Raw genomic sequence first — 19,344 nt, forward strand, 5'->3', positions numbered from 1 at the left:
TCTATCATCATTTTTCTCCGTTGAAATAGTATCATCAGTACATTTTAGCAGACAGTATTTCATGTAACTTTATGAATTACATCAGTATAGTATAAAGGAATCAGACAAACTGAAAGGCCTGAATAATCAGAATGTGAAAAGAGAAGAAGGTAAGTGGACCTGTGTGATCAGTATCTGTGAACATAATTTTTTTTTCATGATCTAAGCACGAAGTTAAAAGTAAATTATGAGAAAAAACATAAACCACTTTCATTTGACACTTACATTTGAGCTCCTGTTTTATAATGTGGTAATAAAGTAGCTGGGACTTTAAAAACATAGAGGCATAGCCTAGGTGTAACACTTTCTGTATTTCTATTAACATGTCTCTTTATGCAATATTTGTTGAATGTCATTGCAAGAATCAAGACAAATATGTATCATATAAAAGTTGTGAAATATCACTATTCTCTTATTTTCATTTCTGCCAATCGTTTTGGTGGCAAAAACATGCTAATCTTTTAAAAAGTTCATTCGTTCCACACTGCTTCTGGCCTTTCCATCTGATCTCTGTTTAAAGGTCTTTCCTTCTAAAACCTAACTGGCCTAAGTCTACTCTACCATTTTCCTGTAATTTTGTTTACCATAAAATAAAATACAGAGTTTTCTCTGTACTTAGAGTGTATTCCTACAGAGATAATGAATACTCTATGACCACTGTTCATATAATCAAACTAGCAATCAGAAGCACATTCGAACCACAGAGAAAATTCATAGTCCCCTCCAATAACCATCTCCATCTCTCTTCTGTGGTGGTGGCACCTCTCTCTTGCCCCACTGGAATACTCTTGAGGGTTAAAGTAGCGTGTCGTGTCCCAGGGATCTGAGGAAAAATACTATTCCAGTGACAGACTGTTCTGCTTATTGAGATTACAGTAGGTGATCTAAAGGGTCTGTCTGGATAAAAAGGTTTCTTATCCTCAAATGTCAGTACAGTGGCTCCTAAGGGCTTGCTTTCTTGGTATCATACTCACAAACTCTCCATGTGCTCTGCCCAACTAGAACTTTAATAGGAACAATAGGGACTTAGAGAGTAGGCTTTTTTAGACAGGCACAAAATTATAATGCATTTTATACAAAGCAATCTGTTCCCTGTTTTATAGCTTAAGTGTGGAGTGGAAGGCCAGGACCAAGATTTTGCTCCTTTTGCCCTTGCTTGAAGAAACAGCTATTGTTCATATAAGGATTCACTGAAGCAGAAGTCCCCTTTTCCCTGCTGTGTACAACCCTCTCCCTTCTGCCCCAAGGATTTAGCCTGTGCCTAAACCATTTAAACAGCTATGTGGCTGATGTGTCTGCCTACTTTAAAATATAGTTTCCTATTTTCAAAGTCAATTTACTGTTCATGAATAATCCTGAATTGACATTTCTATGGCTAAAATGCACTGTCACTTTCTATAGCAAAAACAGTAAGCTCCATAATACAAGTAGTCATATTGCCTATAAAAGATAAAAAACTGTTCAAGCCTTTCTCAGTGTTTGACAAGCATTGCTTACTAGTTCCCTGAACTATCCAATTCTGCTTTTTTTTTTTGCCTGCAATCAGCTCACTTTTTACAGTTCTACCCATTTCTTGACTACTTCACTATTAACTTTTTTTCTCATATTTAGGTAATAAATTACTTATTTCCACAGATATTCAGATTTTTTTTAGGTAAGTATTTCACATTACAGTGATTAGTAACTGTATTTTCCATTTCTGCTTGTAGTTTGGTGGAATAAATAAAATGAGCCCATAGGTACACATCTGTTAGGTTTAAAGAATACATGATGATGACTGGTAGTATTAAAGAAAGGAGAAAGCATACTTTTCAAGGACAAAATTCTGTGTGTTCAAACAAGTTTCTAACACCAAAGAGTATCATTATACACTTATGTCAAATCAGGAACTTTACTTCTTTCAAAACATAATTATATTGTTCAAAGACAGCTACTGTGTACTTTTGTGAGACAATACAATGTAACTATACTTTGCGGAGTACCTTTCATACAAACTGCATTATGAAATGTACCACTGAGATAAATAATAGTTACATAGTCAAGTAACAAACAATAGCAGAGAAAGAAAAACATTAAGCCATGAGAAATGGAGAAAAAATATATTCTTTAAGATTTTTAAAAAGAACAATCAATAAGACGGAGATAACAGCATTTCTAGGTGGTAACTGCTATAGAGTAACAGGTTTCAGGACAGCTAAAGTAAGAACCAGTAAATGAGATAGATGAGGTTGCTCCTATGCAAGCAGATGAATGAGTTAGCAGATGAGAATGAGTTGCAGTCAAAGAGAAAAGGTCATTTATTTTCTGCCATTTTCTGAATAATTGTCATTTGGCCAGTGAAGCATTAATCGGTTGGAACATGCTGACAACCACCGATGTAATACTAAGTATGAAATATTAGGATGGCAAGTCCAAATAAATGCTCTCAATACTAAACACACAAAACAAATGTGTCAAAGGGGGTTATCTGACCAAACATTGGAGCTTTTGATGTTATGACTGATCTCGAGTGAAAATCAGAAGCCATCAGAGCAAAGTGAATATGCTTAAAGGCTTCTTACTGTTCTCTGTGGTGTTACTGTTCTCAGAATCAAACAATCAGATGTCAATAAAAGATCAGAAATGACAACTGACAGTCCCTTGAGCAATGCTTCAGATGAGCAAATTTAATGTAAAAGGCACATTACCATGTAGGAGAGATCTTGTCGTAGCACTAGTACAAACTATAACTTAAAATAAAAGGTAAGTAAACTGAAGAGAGGGTGAAAGAGAAAGAAACATCAGTAAATTCTAGAATATACTGTGCCAGTTCTGAGTCTGAGCAAAAAGTAATTTTATTTACTGATTTAATGATTTTGAGAAGTTCAGACTGTATAATGGCACTGAGTTAATTTATTGCTGGAGTTCTAGAGAAACAACTGTAAAGGAATAACAAGGCAGGACTAAGGTATACAACACTGTAAAAAATGCAGCAATTTTGGTATTGAAAAGGCAGATCAATAGCTCTAGACATAAAAGAGAAAAGGAGCAGATATAGCCTTTCATGTTGCAGTAGAAAGAAACATTTTAGGAGTTGGATTCCTTCTTTTCCCCAGAAATCTATGCAGCTTGGTATTTTTTTTTTAGTAGAAAAGTGAAGAGGGAGGTGAAAATATTAACTACCTTCACTAAAATTGACAGTGAATTTCCAGCTTTGATTTGCAGAAGAGGAAGTTAATAGATAGAGTCTGTCTAAGACTGTTCTGTGCATGTGTACACATCGACTGGCACTGTCAACAGGAAGATGTCTAGACAGCTCTTCAACCTCGTAAGCTTTAGGAATTTGATCTGAAAGGTATTCAGCATTTAATAGAAATCCAGGAGGATAGGTCAGTAGCATTCCTGCAGAAGTAAAGGTTTTAAGTGAAAACGTAGAAACTGTTAAAAACTGGGAGGCTGAGTAAAATTAGAATTTACAAAGAGGGGAGAAAATGTAGTCAAAAAGACAGATATAAATAACATTAGAAGCTAGACAGCATTGGAGATCTTTTCTTAAAATTATCTATCATGTTTCATACTATTAGACTTACATCACATGTGAGTCCATTTCTTTAGGACTACTTTCTCCTATTAATCTGTTCATTAACTATCTGAAAATGAACAAAGAAAAGAAAATGTTGCATAGTATTTCAGTGTGGAAGTAAACCTTCCCTTTAGATGATGACAATTCCATACAATGCAATGGGAGTTATTTAATGAATTAAATTTTGAAATCCAAATTAAATGTTTCATAAAATGCACCAGTTCTATTCAAAGAAACATCTCCCATACAATCACTGGACAGTTAGCAATAGTCATTCTCTCACAGTCAAATCAATATTGCTGAATAGCATTTCACAATGCTCCCTGAGAAATGAGTGCTATGTAAACCCATAATAGAATAAGGATGGATTGATATAAAGCAATCAAAGAAATCTTTGTGCCAACTTGTTTGAATTAGTTTTTGAACAGTGATCTACAGTAGCTCCAAACATTGATTACACAGATTCCATACAATGTCATACAGATTAATCACAACAGTTGCAGTGTTGTGACATGAAAAATGCTAAAAAGGACTGATGAAAACTGTGGCATTCTTTCCCCTAGATTTAATCAGTTCAGAAATAGACCCGCGATGAGGTGCCAAAATAAAAAGTTGAAGTCATACTAACTGCTGCCATCTAACAAGTCTGACTTAACAATGAACCATATCACGATGACAGAAAAACAGAGATGCTATCAGCTGAATACATGGCAACTGACACATGCAACAAATATACAAGCAACAATCATCTTTTCAGGAAATAAGAATCGAATGCTCTTTTCAATGTACAAAAAATATCTCCACAGGCCTAAAGTCTATAATACCTTAGAGAAGATGTCTTCTTTGGTTATAGCATATCAGTTCAGTTTAAATTCTTGATCTAAAAGCCCTTGCAGGCAGTCTTCTGTAAAGACTGTTGAATCCTAGGAACAGGATTAGGTTTATCTGGTTTTCCTCCTGTTTTGGGTAGTTTACACTGCTATTGTATTCTGAATAGATATGTCAAATACGGCAAAACTGGCTGTGCAGTCAATGCAACGTACTTACATACAACATGGTTCAGCTTATGGTCTGGGGGCAGAAGCTGCCTGTAAAATACTTCCGTAGGGCTGCTACATTTTCCTGGGAGGACACTGGCAATTAATAGAGCCTGAATAGAGCAGACATTTCCTTCTGGACACATGGGTAGCCTGAGACAGAGCTGAAAACTGTTGTTCCCATCACAATCAAACGAACGGAAGAGCTGGAGCTGAGGTGCTTTGCATACAACCATTAGCTACACTGCTTCCTCTGCTGCCAATCTGAAAACTGATCCCAAAACTGGTTCCCACAGCAAGTGTGGGTGAAGACCACGCTTGGACAATTAAGCAAATACATTGAATTTCAGAGGTGCTAAACAATTACGCATCTACTGGCTTTGGCTTCTCTCAGCATCTTTTAATAAATAGATCATTTGTCCAGATCTCTTACTATTTATGTTACTTAAGGTGACTTTATTTACGATAACATTTTAAAAATGTCTGAATGCCTTATCCCTCCTAATAATATAACAGGCCATTTTCTGGTTCTTCAAATTGTTATTCTAAATGGCTTAATTTTAGAGGTCTGTTTCAACAACACAAATCATAACCCTAATAAGCACATTTTCACCATTTTTTCATTCTTGAGACCTTTTTATAAGTTGCTTCCACAGAACTTAATCATTTTCCTAAAAGTGATGAGTATCACATAACAAAAATTGCAAGAAATAACCAAGCAAGTGAAACATTTGTTGAAAATACTGAAGCATAGGATTGATATAAAAATTTTGTTTCTGGGTAGAAATATTGTTATACCCATGGCTTTTTTTGAGAGACATATGCTTCATGGTCTAAAGATTGTTCTTAAAAATAGCAAACACCAAATAGATGTATCCTATATCTATAACTGAAGGATAGTTCCACTGAGTATTCTTCTTAATTAGATCTTCTAAAAATCATCTCCAAAATAATTTTTTTCTGGAATCACTCAGATAAGACCCTTCCTTATGTTTAATTAATCATTATCATATTATACCAGGAAAAATAGAACACATTTAAAGCTCAGATTAAGTATTTTCCTTCTGGTAAAATTTAATCCTGTTCATATCTCTCCTAATCTAAATCTCTATTCAATATCCATTTCCTTTCTGTACTCCCTTCTTTAAAAACAGCTACTATAATCTAATCTATTGGTGACATTTACAGGGAATGAATGAAGATCTGTTTATTCAAACCTACAAGATTACATTAGTTCATTTAAACTATCCTTCCAGGAAGGCATCAAGGATAAGCAAGTAACATCTGACATATATTCCTCCAAGGAGTTTTTTCCTTCTAATTTCTCAGAAGAAACCTGGTTAGGTTTTAACTCAATTTCTCATCAAAAATTGCCACCTGCCTTTAATTTGATGCACAACATAAATCTGCAGACTCACAAACACTAAGTGCATAATTATAATCTTAGACTTTTTGTGCTATAGCTTTGAATTCATTCAATGCACGGTAGAAAGGAAGGCTGAGTTTACCAGAAAACAAGTTTGATCTGCAACTGGAGAGGCAGCGTTCAAATCACTATTCAGTCTCCTAGTTTATGTGTGATCTTGGGAAACCAAGTATTTATATGCCTACAGTTAAAGTTATACAGAAAGACACCATCTGGTTGCTTCATCACCTGAAACTTACATCAGAAGCAATGGAAATCTGAGCTTCTCTTCACTTAGCCATTATCAAACCCTTCCAGGTCCATCTCGGCATCTCCTGTGCCTATGTACAATGCTGTTTATGCATTTTGCATTAATCAGGCATTGGATAAAATGCATAAACATTGTTGGAAGCAGGGACTGTATGTCAGGTTTTCCCCTCATTACTGCAGACTTGCGCACTTTCTTATCTGAGATGTCTCTAGGCTGTATCTGCCTACAATCGTCTTCTCAGTTCCTTGCTCAGTATTTTTGCTGTGGTTAGTCCCACTCTCCATGCCTATGTTTGCTTATTCACTCTGCAGAGCATCCAAGTACCTCCCTCGTGACTGTGCATCCCATTCCCACAGGCAGAGGCACAGAAGTTAGTGTGAGCATCATCACATATAAATCCTGTAGTGGATCTAGACTTCTATCTTCCTCTAGCTGCATTTTCCTTAAAGAAAAATGTGATAAACAAATTACAAATGTTGAAATTCTCAGAAATGTTAACATTGCTGGCCACAAAAAAGCCTAACGCAGATGATATGAATCTGTTGCCTTCAACATGTTAGTATCAGAAATAGATTTGACTACCTTAGTTTTGTTATTAGGCGGTACTGTATTACCCTGCAAAACATCTATGAATTCAGCATCTCGGAGAACTACAAGATGTAACACAGAACAATACTTTCCTTGATGGATATACACTCATTTTTTGTAAGAGTCTAAACACTAGCAAAGAAAAACTGCCAACAGAAGTTCAGAAACAACCACCTCAGTGCTTCTTTTGGAAAAAAAGAAGCAGGAGAGACACAGAGACAGTATAAGGCTAAACCACCTATCTAGGAAGTATTATTATTATCTCTTTCCAGTGATTTTGTAATTATGACTTGTCTTGAAATTTTTTCCAGGCTTTAAAGAGCACTCTGTAACTATTACAAGGCTACCTCTAGCCTATTAGTTTTATAACTCAATTTTTTTTATACTCCAAGTATTATGAATATTCTGCATGAAAGAGAGATTTCAGTAAGCTAGTTTTAAGATGATAATGATTCCTGAAAAAAAAAAAGGAACCTCATTCCAGCAGGAACTCTACAGCAAGCTGATTTGTGCTAAAAATCAAACTCCATTCAGAAATAGCTAAGAGTCCTTATTTACAACAGTGTTTTATGAGAGATAAACTACTTATTTTGGACATTTTATTGCATGTCTGTTTGAACAAGAGATGTACCAAACATTTATACTAAGAGTGGCATCTGGTCAAAATTATTACTACTGAAAGCTATTGCCAGATTATGAAAAGGTTATTATACAGTCTTAACAATGCCCCTTGTAACAGACACGGTGGAAATTTCAGTAATCCATTAGGACCTATTGTCCACCAGTTTTAGATGCATATACTTCCAATGAACTGATTGCATTCATTCATAGCTTGGTACCCGACTATAAAATATGACTTAAAATCTTAAAACTAGTCATAAGCAGCACTGTGGGGTACACATAGAAACAATGTCTTCAACTGTTTCACTTCTAGTCACTGAAAAATATTTAAAGCATATGTCATAACTACCTAGTATTAGCATGATGTCATATCTACACTGTATTAGCATGCATATTATATTAATTACAGCACATAATCAGTAAGTATAGATACAGTCTATTTGCTTGGATTGTGATTATCTATTTTCTTTTAACAGGAAAAAAAGAGATAAGACTTTAGATAAAACTAGAATTACATCATCCTCTCACTTGCATTTATGTTTGTAAAATGTGGATTTCTCAGACAGGAATATCATTCGTTTTCAAGCGAGAGGATGATGTAATTCTAGTCTTATCTAAAGGCTAAGAGCAATAGTAACAGGAACAGTTCTTGAAACAATATCCCAATTTTTTGCATTGGTTAAGATTTTAATCTTAATTTTTAAAGCTCAGATGACAACCCACTTTTGCTTATTTTTGAAAATGATCATATGATGATGGCTAATCATTAAGAAGAATGGCACTGTTCATCCAACAGAAGGACTGTATTAATCACATAAAAATAAGAATAAGCAGTCTGCATCACATACAATTTTTTTCAGCTATGAGTTGATGAGAAGAACTAAATGATGAACAACTTCAGAGGGTCATCAAAGTGGTTTGGCTTCAAAACTCAGCTGAATAATCAGATAGTTACTGTTTCAAAGGGATTATTGTGGAATCAGGTCAATATTTACCATCTAGTCTTGTGAGAGTATAAATTTCATGTCAAAGAGAGGGCTTTGTGGATGTTTGCTCAGTGCTCATCTCTTCCCCACAGGAGGACAAAAATGAAATAATAATGGAGCATGATTGTAATACAAGCTGCACAAACAAGCAAGTCCCCGAGTAAAGCAATGCATTTAAGAGAAAACAAGAAATGAATCCCCACACAAAGCTTTTGATCTTGATAACTTTATAACTTATAGATTACTCCATTTGATTAAACTATTCCTGTATCATTGATGGGTTAGCAGATGACAAAAAAAGCAGATGTTCTGCCAAAAGAGCTTTTAATATTATTTAAATAAGATTTTAAAATTTTGTTTCTGTTAACTAACTTTTCAAAGTCTTGTCCTACTGATCTTACCCAGATTAGTAAATGTAGGCAGGTGTGTACTTGTGTGGGATTAACCTGTCCTCTCTTTGTGTATTGAGCATAACAATCATACAGCTATGGTCACATCTCGGACATCTGCAGCATAGTAAACGCCTGTCTCTTGGCGTTTGGGCTTGTCTTGCCCAATAAAGGCAACCCGGGGAGCCTCTAATCTGCCATCATGAAGTGTTGCTCACACAGCAGGACATAAGACATAATAACATGGTGCTTTCGGGGAGCAGATAGTGATGTGCTAAGCCACATCAGGAAGCACATGACCATGCTCTATGACTTACTCTGCTACCACAGGACCTCATGAAGGTGTTAAGCAGGGGAAACTTGAAACATGTTGTTAAAATGCATGAGAAGAAAAGCAGTAACAACCACTATATTCATATGAACAACATATGCACACATCAAGAGATGACTCCGCGGAGGACAAACTGTTTCTCCTAGTATTTACTTCACAGTTTTGTCTAAGTCTTATTACAGCAAACCTTGTTCATAGGGGATTGTGCTGGCCTGTTTATATATATGTATACACATACACATGTATTATTTATACTTATATAGCATATATACACACACATACACACACACACGTGTGCACACACATATACATATATATAAAAACTTTGTTGAAGAGAGAGGTCCATGAAAAAGATGCTTGTTGAATCAAATGTATATTTGGGGTGTGGGGTTAGGTAGAATGACCTGTTCACACTCAGCCCTGCACTGCTCACTTTTCCACATGACCTAATCACTCATTTGGACTTTGATTTGTCTGCTCTCATCAGACTTACCATGTATTTTCTACTCCTAGAATATCAGGTTGTCCAGAAGAACTCTGCTTTACAGCCTCCCCTTCCTTGCTAGTATACCATACCTAAATGATAACTGTCTTAGCTTTTGTTTTGCCAGGAACAAGTATTTCTTATGGACAAATAATCCACTTGCTCAATAAAACAGTTTAAGTAGCATATATTTTTTCCTAATATAAAGATGGATTACTGTTTCTTAAAATGAAAGAAAGCTTTTGTTTTCCTTTCTTTTTTTCTCTCTCTGCAGAGTTTATCTAGGAATAAATACAAACCAAAGAAACCCTGGGAATTTTGGAAATTTCCAAATGTTTAGATATAAGGGTAGAAGATAATATATAACCCACACAGTTACTTGTAAGGTTCTGATCAAAGTACTATTAAATATTGTAACCTGTGCAATATAAGTTACAGTGAATAAAGAAAATAAAAAAAAACACATGGCAAAGGCATAAGCATAAAAAGTGCTCTAACCATCTGCAGTTCAAGCTATTCTAACTTGCTTAGACAGCTATTGATTACACTATTAAGTTATTACATAGACTGGGTCATTAATCACAGTGTTCCACCTCACAGGGAACCTCACAACCTCTGTAGCCGTCTGCCCATGCAGTCTTAATCAGAGCCTCCATCCCTTTTTGTTGCTTTTCACATGGAAGCCTCCAAGGTCTAAAGCATCTTTTTCTTTCTTGGGAGTTTTTAAGCATTATCACCCAGAGCTCTAAGCTGATTATAGTCTTAGCTGAAGTTTACAGAAAAGAAAAGTAAGTATCTTCTTTCTCTCTCTCCTTCTTTCTGTTCTCTATCTGTCCTGTGGAAGAGTACTTACTTCCACTTTGTGTGTTGGTTCCCTGCACATACTTTATTTCTTGCTTTTCTGCTCATCCTGGAACAAACTCTGAAAACTTCTTCTTTTATCTTTTTTTTTATCCTCTATATTCCTAAGTATATCCTGTTTAACTTAATTCATACTTCCTTTTCAGTTCCCATAGTGCCTATGTTCTGCACCTTCTTCATCCGCATCTTTTATTTTCAAGGTGTCCTCAGCTGTTCTAGAATGTGCTGATCAATCTGCTTTGTTTCTCAGAAAGTTTTATGGAAGAGAAAATCACTCTCCACACAGCTCTAGTGATTAGCCTACTTGACATGGAATGCTTTTCGCCTTCATTTCTCTTTCAAGCACTGACAAATGTCAGTTTTATCACTGTATTCTCCACAGTCAAAGCTCAGACTGGATGTGGTTGTCCTTGTTCAATGACCACCCTACAGAGCTTGTTTTTCAGGCTCAGGAGAGAACAACCCGAGCAGGGAAACATTTTAAAACTGCTGCTCTTTTCATGGCTTAATTCTCAAAGTTAATGCACACTTTACATGCTCAAACAGCCAGTGCACTATATCCACCTGCACACCTTATTTTAGAGCTAGCAACTGTAGGTCAAAGCAATACTTTAATGTATCCCACTGACCTATCTTCAGACTGAGAGCAATGCTGACAAATCCTAAATATCTCAAAAAAGTTTTGTTTTTTTCCTCCTCAAAGCCTTTCCTAGCTTTACAAAGCAACAAAATTAATGCAATGAGCATTCGGTAAAATGACCCGCTTGCTTACAAATGATGATGCTTACATAACAGAAGCTGTGCCCTTTCTCTTTGTCCATTTCAGACTTTACTTATTTAATTAGTTATTTCCAAAGGATTATGACTACTTGAATCATAATGAATGTCAAGCATTATTTCTACGAGGCTTACATTAACTCATTTTAGAAGGACCTAGAAAAAGATTTTTTTAATTATTTATTTTAAAATCCATCCTTTGCACAGCCAGAAAGGAGTAGGATGATCTTAGGAAAAGAAGAAAGTTCATTATAAAGCCTATGCTACTATAGTCACTGAAACACATAGGAAACCCATAACTATGACTGAAGTACTATAAATAGCTTGTAACAATTCACTTAATTAGCCTGTAGGTCCAACAGATTATTTTAAAAAATCTGCACTCGCGTTGCTGTTTTGAGGACCTCCTAATTAATGACAACTCAAAGTCCAATCAATTTCTTGAGGATAACAAAGTGCTGCATAGACTTCTTCAATCAAGCAACTATATTATATCAGTATCTTATCTCTATAACAGCATATATTCTAATTCTCATTGGCCTTACTTTTTGTTAAGTTTTGCAAGTAAAAAATTGGTAATTAAGTGGGATGACGACTAGTTATCAACTCTTATCCAAATTTTTCCAACTGCATGCAAGAGAGAAAGTCTTCACAAACATGGGAAAACCAAATTCATTCACTTTGTTGGTGTTTCTCACCCAAATCCCTTTTCCCTCCTATTTTTACAGTGTTTTCCACTTATTTATTTTAAATGTGAGAGAGTGCAGATTTTCTCATATTAAAAAAAATTCTTGAGGAAAACTGAGATGTACTATCAGGAGAAAGGTAATTAAAATGATCTTATTTTGTGGCCAGCTCTATAGAGTTTGTAACCTACCAGCTACCTACTGAACTGTGTGAAATAATTTGGCAGTTGTCACACTCTGGTACATAGGGGACAAGTGCCATGGTATTAAAAGCACAAGCACTGTTAACCTGAACCATCACCTCTGCCTACGAGCTCACTTTTTTGGACTGAGATATATCACGAAGTAAATGCGTTTGAAACTTGAGTTATTCTGTTGTTGAACGACAGCTAAATCTCCATTTCCACACCAGAATTTCATATAGTTTCAAAGAGAAGAGATGGGGAGAGGGTACCCATAGGAAGTGGTTTCCAACCATACGGCCAGTCACATCTCCTGTTGGCAATGCAGGCTGAAGTCATGGCATGGCTTCAGCTTCTCCACAGTCCTATTTTACTTCCCTTTTGTGGACTCATCTTGGGAACAGATCAACTGTCAAGCATATTTTGCTTTAAGTCTAGAGATTGGTATATCATCTGGTTCTTACACTGATTACTATAGGAAGATGTTTGTCTTATTCCTCACTTAATGCCTCACTACAGAACTAGCAGAGGGAGGGGGAGAACAGGGAAGAGGGCCAGAAGTCTATGTAAAGAAGCAGAAGCTAAGAATATTAAGACTGTTTGCATTGACCATTTTTAATTCCAAAGAAACTCTCTGTCTTGCTGCAGGTTATATTGAAACCATACTCATACACTAGTATGCTTGTTGTGTTTTGTTATTTAAAAGAATTAATTCAACTTTTGATTGGCAATCACAGTCTAGAAAATGTGGTTGAACAGGATTAAAGGAGAATGCTAGCATTCTGTCTTACAGAGTATATCACCACAGCAGGTGAGCAATAATCACCCAGAAAGGTACTGCTGGACCTCTCTGATTACTTACATTAATTCTTTAATGTGACATTATTCTAGAAAATAGGCACCTAATTCCTTTCTGTGGTAGAGGGAATCATAAAGTTTGCACATTCATAAAACACTGGAAGTAGCTACATGAAAATTCTTGGTGCTCCATTTTGTTCTCCATTTCTGTCATTTCACATCTTATGGTACTCTGACAGATTTCCTTTAAAATTGACATACATACTGCATAATCCACAATAACATATTGAACTCTATATTTTGAAATCATTTTAGCATCTCCTCATTGTGATTCAGTGATTAAAATCCATAATTTTAGCCACAACAAAGTCAGGAGAACTTAAGAATTCTCTGAGGCTGCTGGAATAAATTAGTTGTGAATAATAATTCCTGTTCAATATCCTGTGCTAAAATCCTAAAGTACAGCTGTACCATCTGGACTGCAACAACAGCTCCGTTTGTTAATGATAAGTAAAGGAGGTGTATAGGGACCTGTGCTGTCACTAGCAGTACAGCATGTTGATCACTCTGACAACAATGCGACTTCCATTGCTAATACAATTAGAGATAATTAAGATACAGAAGCAGGGTGATTATTTTTTCTCAATAGTATTTTAACTGCCTGTAATTATTACTGTACGTATACCTGCATGTAATGAAATTATATGCACTTACACTGTTCAGCCACCAGTAGAAAGAGGATGTTCCTTAGCTTTGGTGCTTCCCTGTAAATAAGATCTCAATTTGTAGGTCTACATACAGTAGCAAAATGTCTATGTGTATAAGGAAGAATCAAAAATAAAAAGATGTTGGTTCAACAGATCTTTTTCCCAAGCATAAGTGTAACACCCTAATGTGACTTTTTTTTAATGTTTTAGAAAAATATAGCAATTGCAATGCAGAAACCCTTTCCATAGAAGGTGTTCAGCTGACACAACTTGGAACTTCAGAACAGGTTGCTTGCAGGTTGAGCAGAATATGAAAACTTGCCACGTTCTGGACCTTTTGTCTTGGTGTCTTTATTCAGAAAATTGTCCCCTCCTTACTATCCATTCTGGCTAACAATGAAAAATGCCACTGTTTAGAACATCAAGTTTTTTTCTCCAACCAAATGACTGAAATCTACAGTAAGAATAATTCAATTTGATGGCTTATCTTTTTGCCCAGTGGGGGTCTTCACTGAAGTGTGGCCATGAAAGCAATTTCCATGCTGATGAAGACGGAAGCCTTTATGATTCAGTGCCAAACAAATAAAAAATCAGGAGGATCTTAGTATCACAGGCACACAAGTATCTTCCCTTTTTAAAGGAAATAAAATTAAGCTAACATATAGCACACACGGTTTTGTATCTTTTAAATAATCCCACAAATAGAAATATTATATATAGTGACATACTCTAACAGAACTATTTGTAAATGCTTATTTGCAGATATTAATAAGACAGCCAATAAAATCCAGTCAGATCTAAAGCTTGATATTATCACTTCTTAGTCAATGGGTTTCTTTTAAAGTGTTAACTACAAAAAAGTAAACCTGATCATTTAAAAATGACAAACTAGATGACATCTCAATCCCTAAAAAAAAGAAAGAAAAATTCAGATGCTATTCTAATTTCCAATGATTAAACAACTGTTATCCTGTTTGCAACACAATCTGACAATGGTTAGGAAAGCATAAATCATATAGTTTTAATTTACATAATCCTAGGAATGTCAGGGTCCCAGGTTTCAAAAGAGAAACAGTGTGAGAACACATTTTTCTTTTACTTACCCATATCTATTGAAATGATTTAGAGCTGTAATAGTATTAAAGACAGAGAGGTCTTCACAAATAAACTGCTTGACACATAGGAAGCTTTAAGCCATATTTTGCAAAAAAGATATTGCAAAGGTTTCATTCTGATTAACTGTGATGATGTAATTATTTCTAATAGATACTGACATAAGTAGGATTAATACAAACTGCAGCAAAAGCCTGGATTTATCCACCACGTAAAAACAGAAACTTAACTAGATATATCTTTCACATTCTATCTTCCAAGTGAGTCTACATTTCCAAAACCAAATATTCAAAACAAAATTAATCAATTCAAACTACCAAATACTAACCACAGCAGGCCTTCCTAACTTCAGTAGTGTGGGAGGAGAAAAGACAAACTTCTTCCCTATGATACCAACTCTTAATTTACTCTTTTCTCTGTGACTTCAGCCTCAACAGGTACGTGATCTAAAGTAATCTAAAATGCCTTGACATGCCAAAACATCTCACTGGCATTCCACCAGAACATGCACACTGACATTACTAAAACGGCTTACTGTAAACTTACACCTACATTTCAGGAAGAGAAGGCATTTTGGGAGACCAAAGCAGTATGCCTTCTTTCATTTTTGCAAAATAGCTTTCATCTCTTTGAGATTCCCTTAGCTTACAATAGGAAATGAAAAGCACATACATTTATTTACTAGAACTATGCAGATGTTATTCATAGCCATGCAGCTTGTAGAATCTCCATCCTCGGAGGTATTCGAAACTTGACTGGACAAGGCTCTGAGTAGCCAAATTTACTTTGAAGTTGGTGCTGTTCTGAGCGAGGGTTGGACCAAATGACCTCCAAAGGTTGCTTCTAAGATAAATTATTCAAGGATTCTATGATCTTATAATCTTTCTTCTTCTTTCAAAGCAGAATTATAAAAAGTCATTTTCAACTTTCCAGCCAACTGGCAATTGGTTTAAAGCATATGTAATTTTCATGAGAAGCCAAGATGCCTGCATTCAGGAACTGTGCCACTCACTCCTTCCCCATCTTTCCTAGTTTTTTGGTTTGTTTGTTTGACAAAGACGACACTATTATGCAGAAGCAATAAAAATGAACAGAGATAAGTGGTTGGAAAGTTAAGACTCAAAGCAAAGGTCTGCAATAATTCTGAATTTCTCTTCTCAGTTTAAGCAAAAATCTAAGTATTATTTTAATAAAGTCTGTATTTATTACATATGCTGTTGTGGAGGCATGTGCACCTATTCATGTTCTCTGAGGAATTCAGTGCTGTCAGGAAGCCTGAAATTACAGCGCAGTTCCAGGAGACTGCTCTTCTACAACGCAGTGGATCTCAAGTTGCAACTTATCCTCCTTGGAGGTAACACTGCTTGTTTCTCTAAGGAGTCAGCACACTGAACAACCAAAATAGATTTAGTCCCTTTAAATCAGATAATCTGTATTTTTTGTCTTGTGGCCTGACACTCTCTTGGTTTTTTTTCAGTTTAGGAAATAGGAATAAGTCTCTCTGAAGTATTCACACTTACACTTTTCTAGTGCTATGAACTGCAGTGACACTTGAGGTTGTATTCACCCAGGAAGCTGAATTCCTAGTTTCTATTTATTTATTTTTCATTTTCTAGAAAAGTAATCTGGCATATAAAAAAAGCTTAAAAAATAATTTAAATACTTTATGACCAATGCCCAAATTAAAACCACTTCAGATTCTATTTTCACTCTCCTCCCCATCTCAACTTATACCATTTCTTAAGGTGGGACAAGCAGATGAACTGTGGCTCTGCTATACCAAAAGGAGCCCTTAAAATAAAAATAAATTAGATAGAATTATTAAGATTAATACAGGAATTATCCAGGAACAAGTTAAAAAAAGAAAGCTGTAAGAGAAAGATAATATCAGCTTCAAAGTTTTGCCTCTGAATATCACAGATAGCTTCATTCTAAGCCTAGGATACACTCTTACAAAATAGATTTTCTAAGCCTCACAAATAATTCCACTTCTACAAACACAACAGCAGCAATATTCTAAGGGTATTTATATTTTGCAGGCATGACAATAGCCCTTGGACACAATAAACAAAATAGGATAGTTTGACTATTGCACAGTTATATTACTTATATATAACTATATATAACTTTTGGAATCAATATTCCAAGTGGCTGACATTACCACACTCTACCTGCATCTATAGTTGCAAAAACATCCCCGTAACAGCCATTTAAGAAACAGACAAAACGTGTTCTTTTAGGGAGTTTCCTCTTTTCACAGTAACCATATTATTGACCTGTGGACAGAATTTAACTTACGAAACCTTTTCATCTCTTCCTCTACCTGAGAGTGGGGAGGTTAGAAATATGCTTTCTACCGCGCCTTGTACAACCACAACTTAAAGCCATCATCTCCATCCTGTAAGCATGGTCCCCATCGCTAAAAAGGTGAGACTGCCTTGACTGTATCTTTGGCAGTGTCAGAACCACCTTTTCTCTAACACTATAGGTGTATTTTCAGAATCTGAAGGATGTTCAGCTATGAAGATATCTAAATAATATCAGTGATGTCTAACTTACCTGTCAATAATAGCACACATGTCAATGGTGACATTGGCAAAGCTTCCCAGCTTTCCTTTCTCCACTGCTTGTAAGTCCACCAGCTGATCATCCACATGAATAAACTGCATGCATCCTTGAAACGAATGCTGAAACAGCGAGTGATTGGAGTCATTCATCTGCACAGGAAACCCTGTAGAGCAGCAGAAGAAAGAACATTATTAACTTCCCATACTATTACTCAAGCTAGCATTTTTTCACAGTAAAGATGTGTTTTCTAGACAGGAAAAGAAAAAGACTAAGTGGGAAGGACACATTTTATAGTTATTAGGTTACATTGCAATGTTATTGACTTAAGTCATTGGGAACTACCAGCAAGAATTTATATAGCACAGGCGATTATTCTTTCATTAATTTTTGTCTATTAGATAGAAGTTTTCTGCCAGCCATCTTCTCCTCCTGCCCCCTGTTGCTGTTCCTCATTACTTTTCTCTTTATACAAAGATTAATGGAATAGGGAGAAGATTTGTCTCCTTGCTATATTTTAAGATTCACATTCCCATTTGTCAGATTTTTTTTATGGCATGTATTCCATGTATTTCAGTTCGGCTTCCTCTGGAACCTCACCTCCTGTACAATAAAAACTGGTGCTGGAAACTTTCTGCAAACTTAAAACTAGCCCTGAAATCTAATTTCCTGGCCTCCTTCTGAGAAATCTGAGGAGATTCTGCAGTATTTTCATTTTTGCTGTGAATGTGTTCATTCACCCATCCTTATGAAGGTTGTTTATATGAGAAGAGAATGAATGAAAGTCTTGAGTCAGGCTAAAAGACAGGGAGAGAGAGGATATTTGTATGTAACTGTTTAACTGAATGCCCTTCAGAAGCGAATGTGAAAAATGCCCTGGATAAGCCAATGGAGAGCCTCATTTGCTCCTTATAAATCTTTAACAATGAACTCCCTGAAAAAACTTCAAGAAAATCATTTAAACAGAGTATGTTAAAGAAGAGAGACAAGCTAACAACAGTTTATTGGCAAAGAAGGTAAAGTTGGAAAAATGCATAATAGCTTTATGGACTTCAGTTAGGAAGATGACCAGTCATGCAGTTCTTCACTGACACGGAAAAATTACACACATATTTATTTTGATGGCAAAGACAAATTATGCAGCTTTCATTCCTTCTCTCACACTGCTACCAGCTTCTGATCCCCACTGCCATATCACCTTTTTCAATAGCATTGAAACAGCAGTTTGTGGAGGCAGGGTACAAACAGACTACAGAACTGATCCAAGTTAAAAATAACCTGGTAAGAGGGAATGAGTATCTTTTTTAATTCGGTTCCCGAATGCAATTTACCACATGCCTTACAAATAGTTGGACTGGCACAACTGCGAGGGCAATGAATGGAGGGTAGAAATCAGCAACTGGAGTTTGACAACTGATGTTGTTTAAAGTGGCAACTGCTAGTAAAAAAACAAACAAAACCCGGACAGACATAAGTCTACCCTAAAATCTATTTAAGATGGCATTTTGACTCCAAAAATTTGCCAGCATATCCATATAACCAGTAAAGGTTAGTTACATTTTCTAAAACAGTCTTGCTCACCAGCTAAAATTACTGCTGGTAGCCTAAATTTCCCCACGTGTAAGTCCTCAGTTCAGAGCTCTCTGATGGAGCCACAGAATTAATCAGGGATGTTACAGAAATTAAGTAGTAACCACGCTAAAAGTGAGCTCTGACAGGTATTTCAAGAAACTGCCTTGATGTCAAAAGCCCCTGTGGGACAAATCTGCAACACTACCACAAGGTGCCTTAAACTGCAGCAAGAAAGACAAACTACCCCCTCCCACCAATATCAATCGGATGGAGAAGAAAAAACTCCTAGGGATCCCCAATTGCCTAACTAGCGCATAATAACCTCATCCGATCAACTGCCCCCCACCAAAATTGTGCTTATCCCAGAGTG

General features: G+C 35.9%; 1 protein-coding gene across 1 annotated transcript in view; it reads right to left on the bottom strand.

The window, feature by feature from the left end:
- The window catches only part of CNTNAP2 (contactin associated protein 2), a 1,164,397-nt gene that overhangs the window by 436,342 nt on the left and 708,711 nt on the right, over nucleotides 1-19,344 (bottom strand). The window contains exon 10 of the mRNA XM_013955738.2: nucleotides 17,397-17,568. Within this exon, the coding sequence (XP_013811192.2) occupies nucleotides 17,397-17,568 (172 nt within the window). The remainder of the gene's footprint in view (nucleotides 1-17,396; nucleotides 17,569-19,344) is intronic.

Source organism: Apteryx mantelli, chromosome 2 (assembly GCF_036417845.1).
Source record: "Apteryx mantelli isolate bAptMan1 chromosome 2, bAptMan1.hap1, whole genome shotgun sequence".
NCBI lineage: Eukaryota > Metazoa > Chordata > Aves > Apterygiformes > Apterygidae > Apteryx > Apteryx mantelli.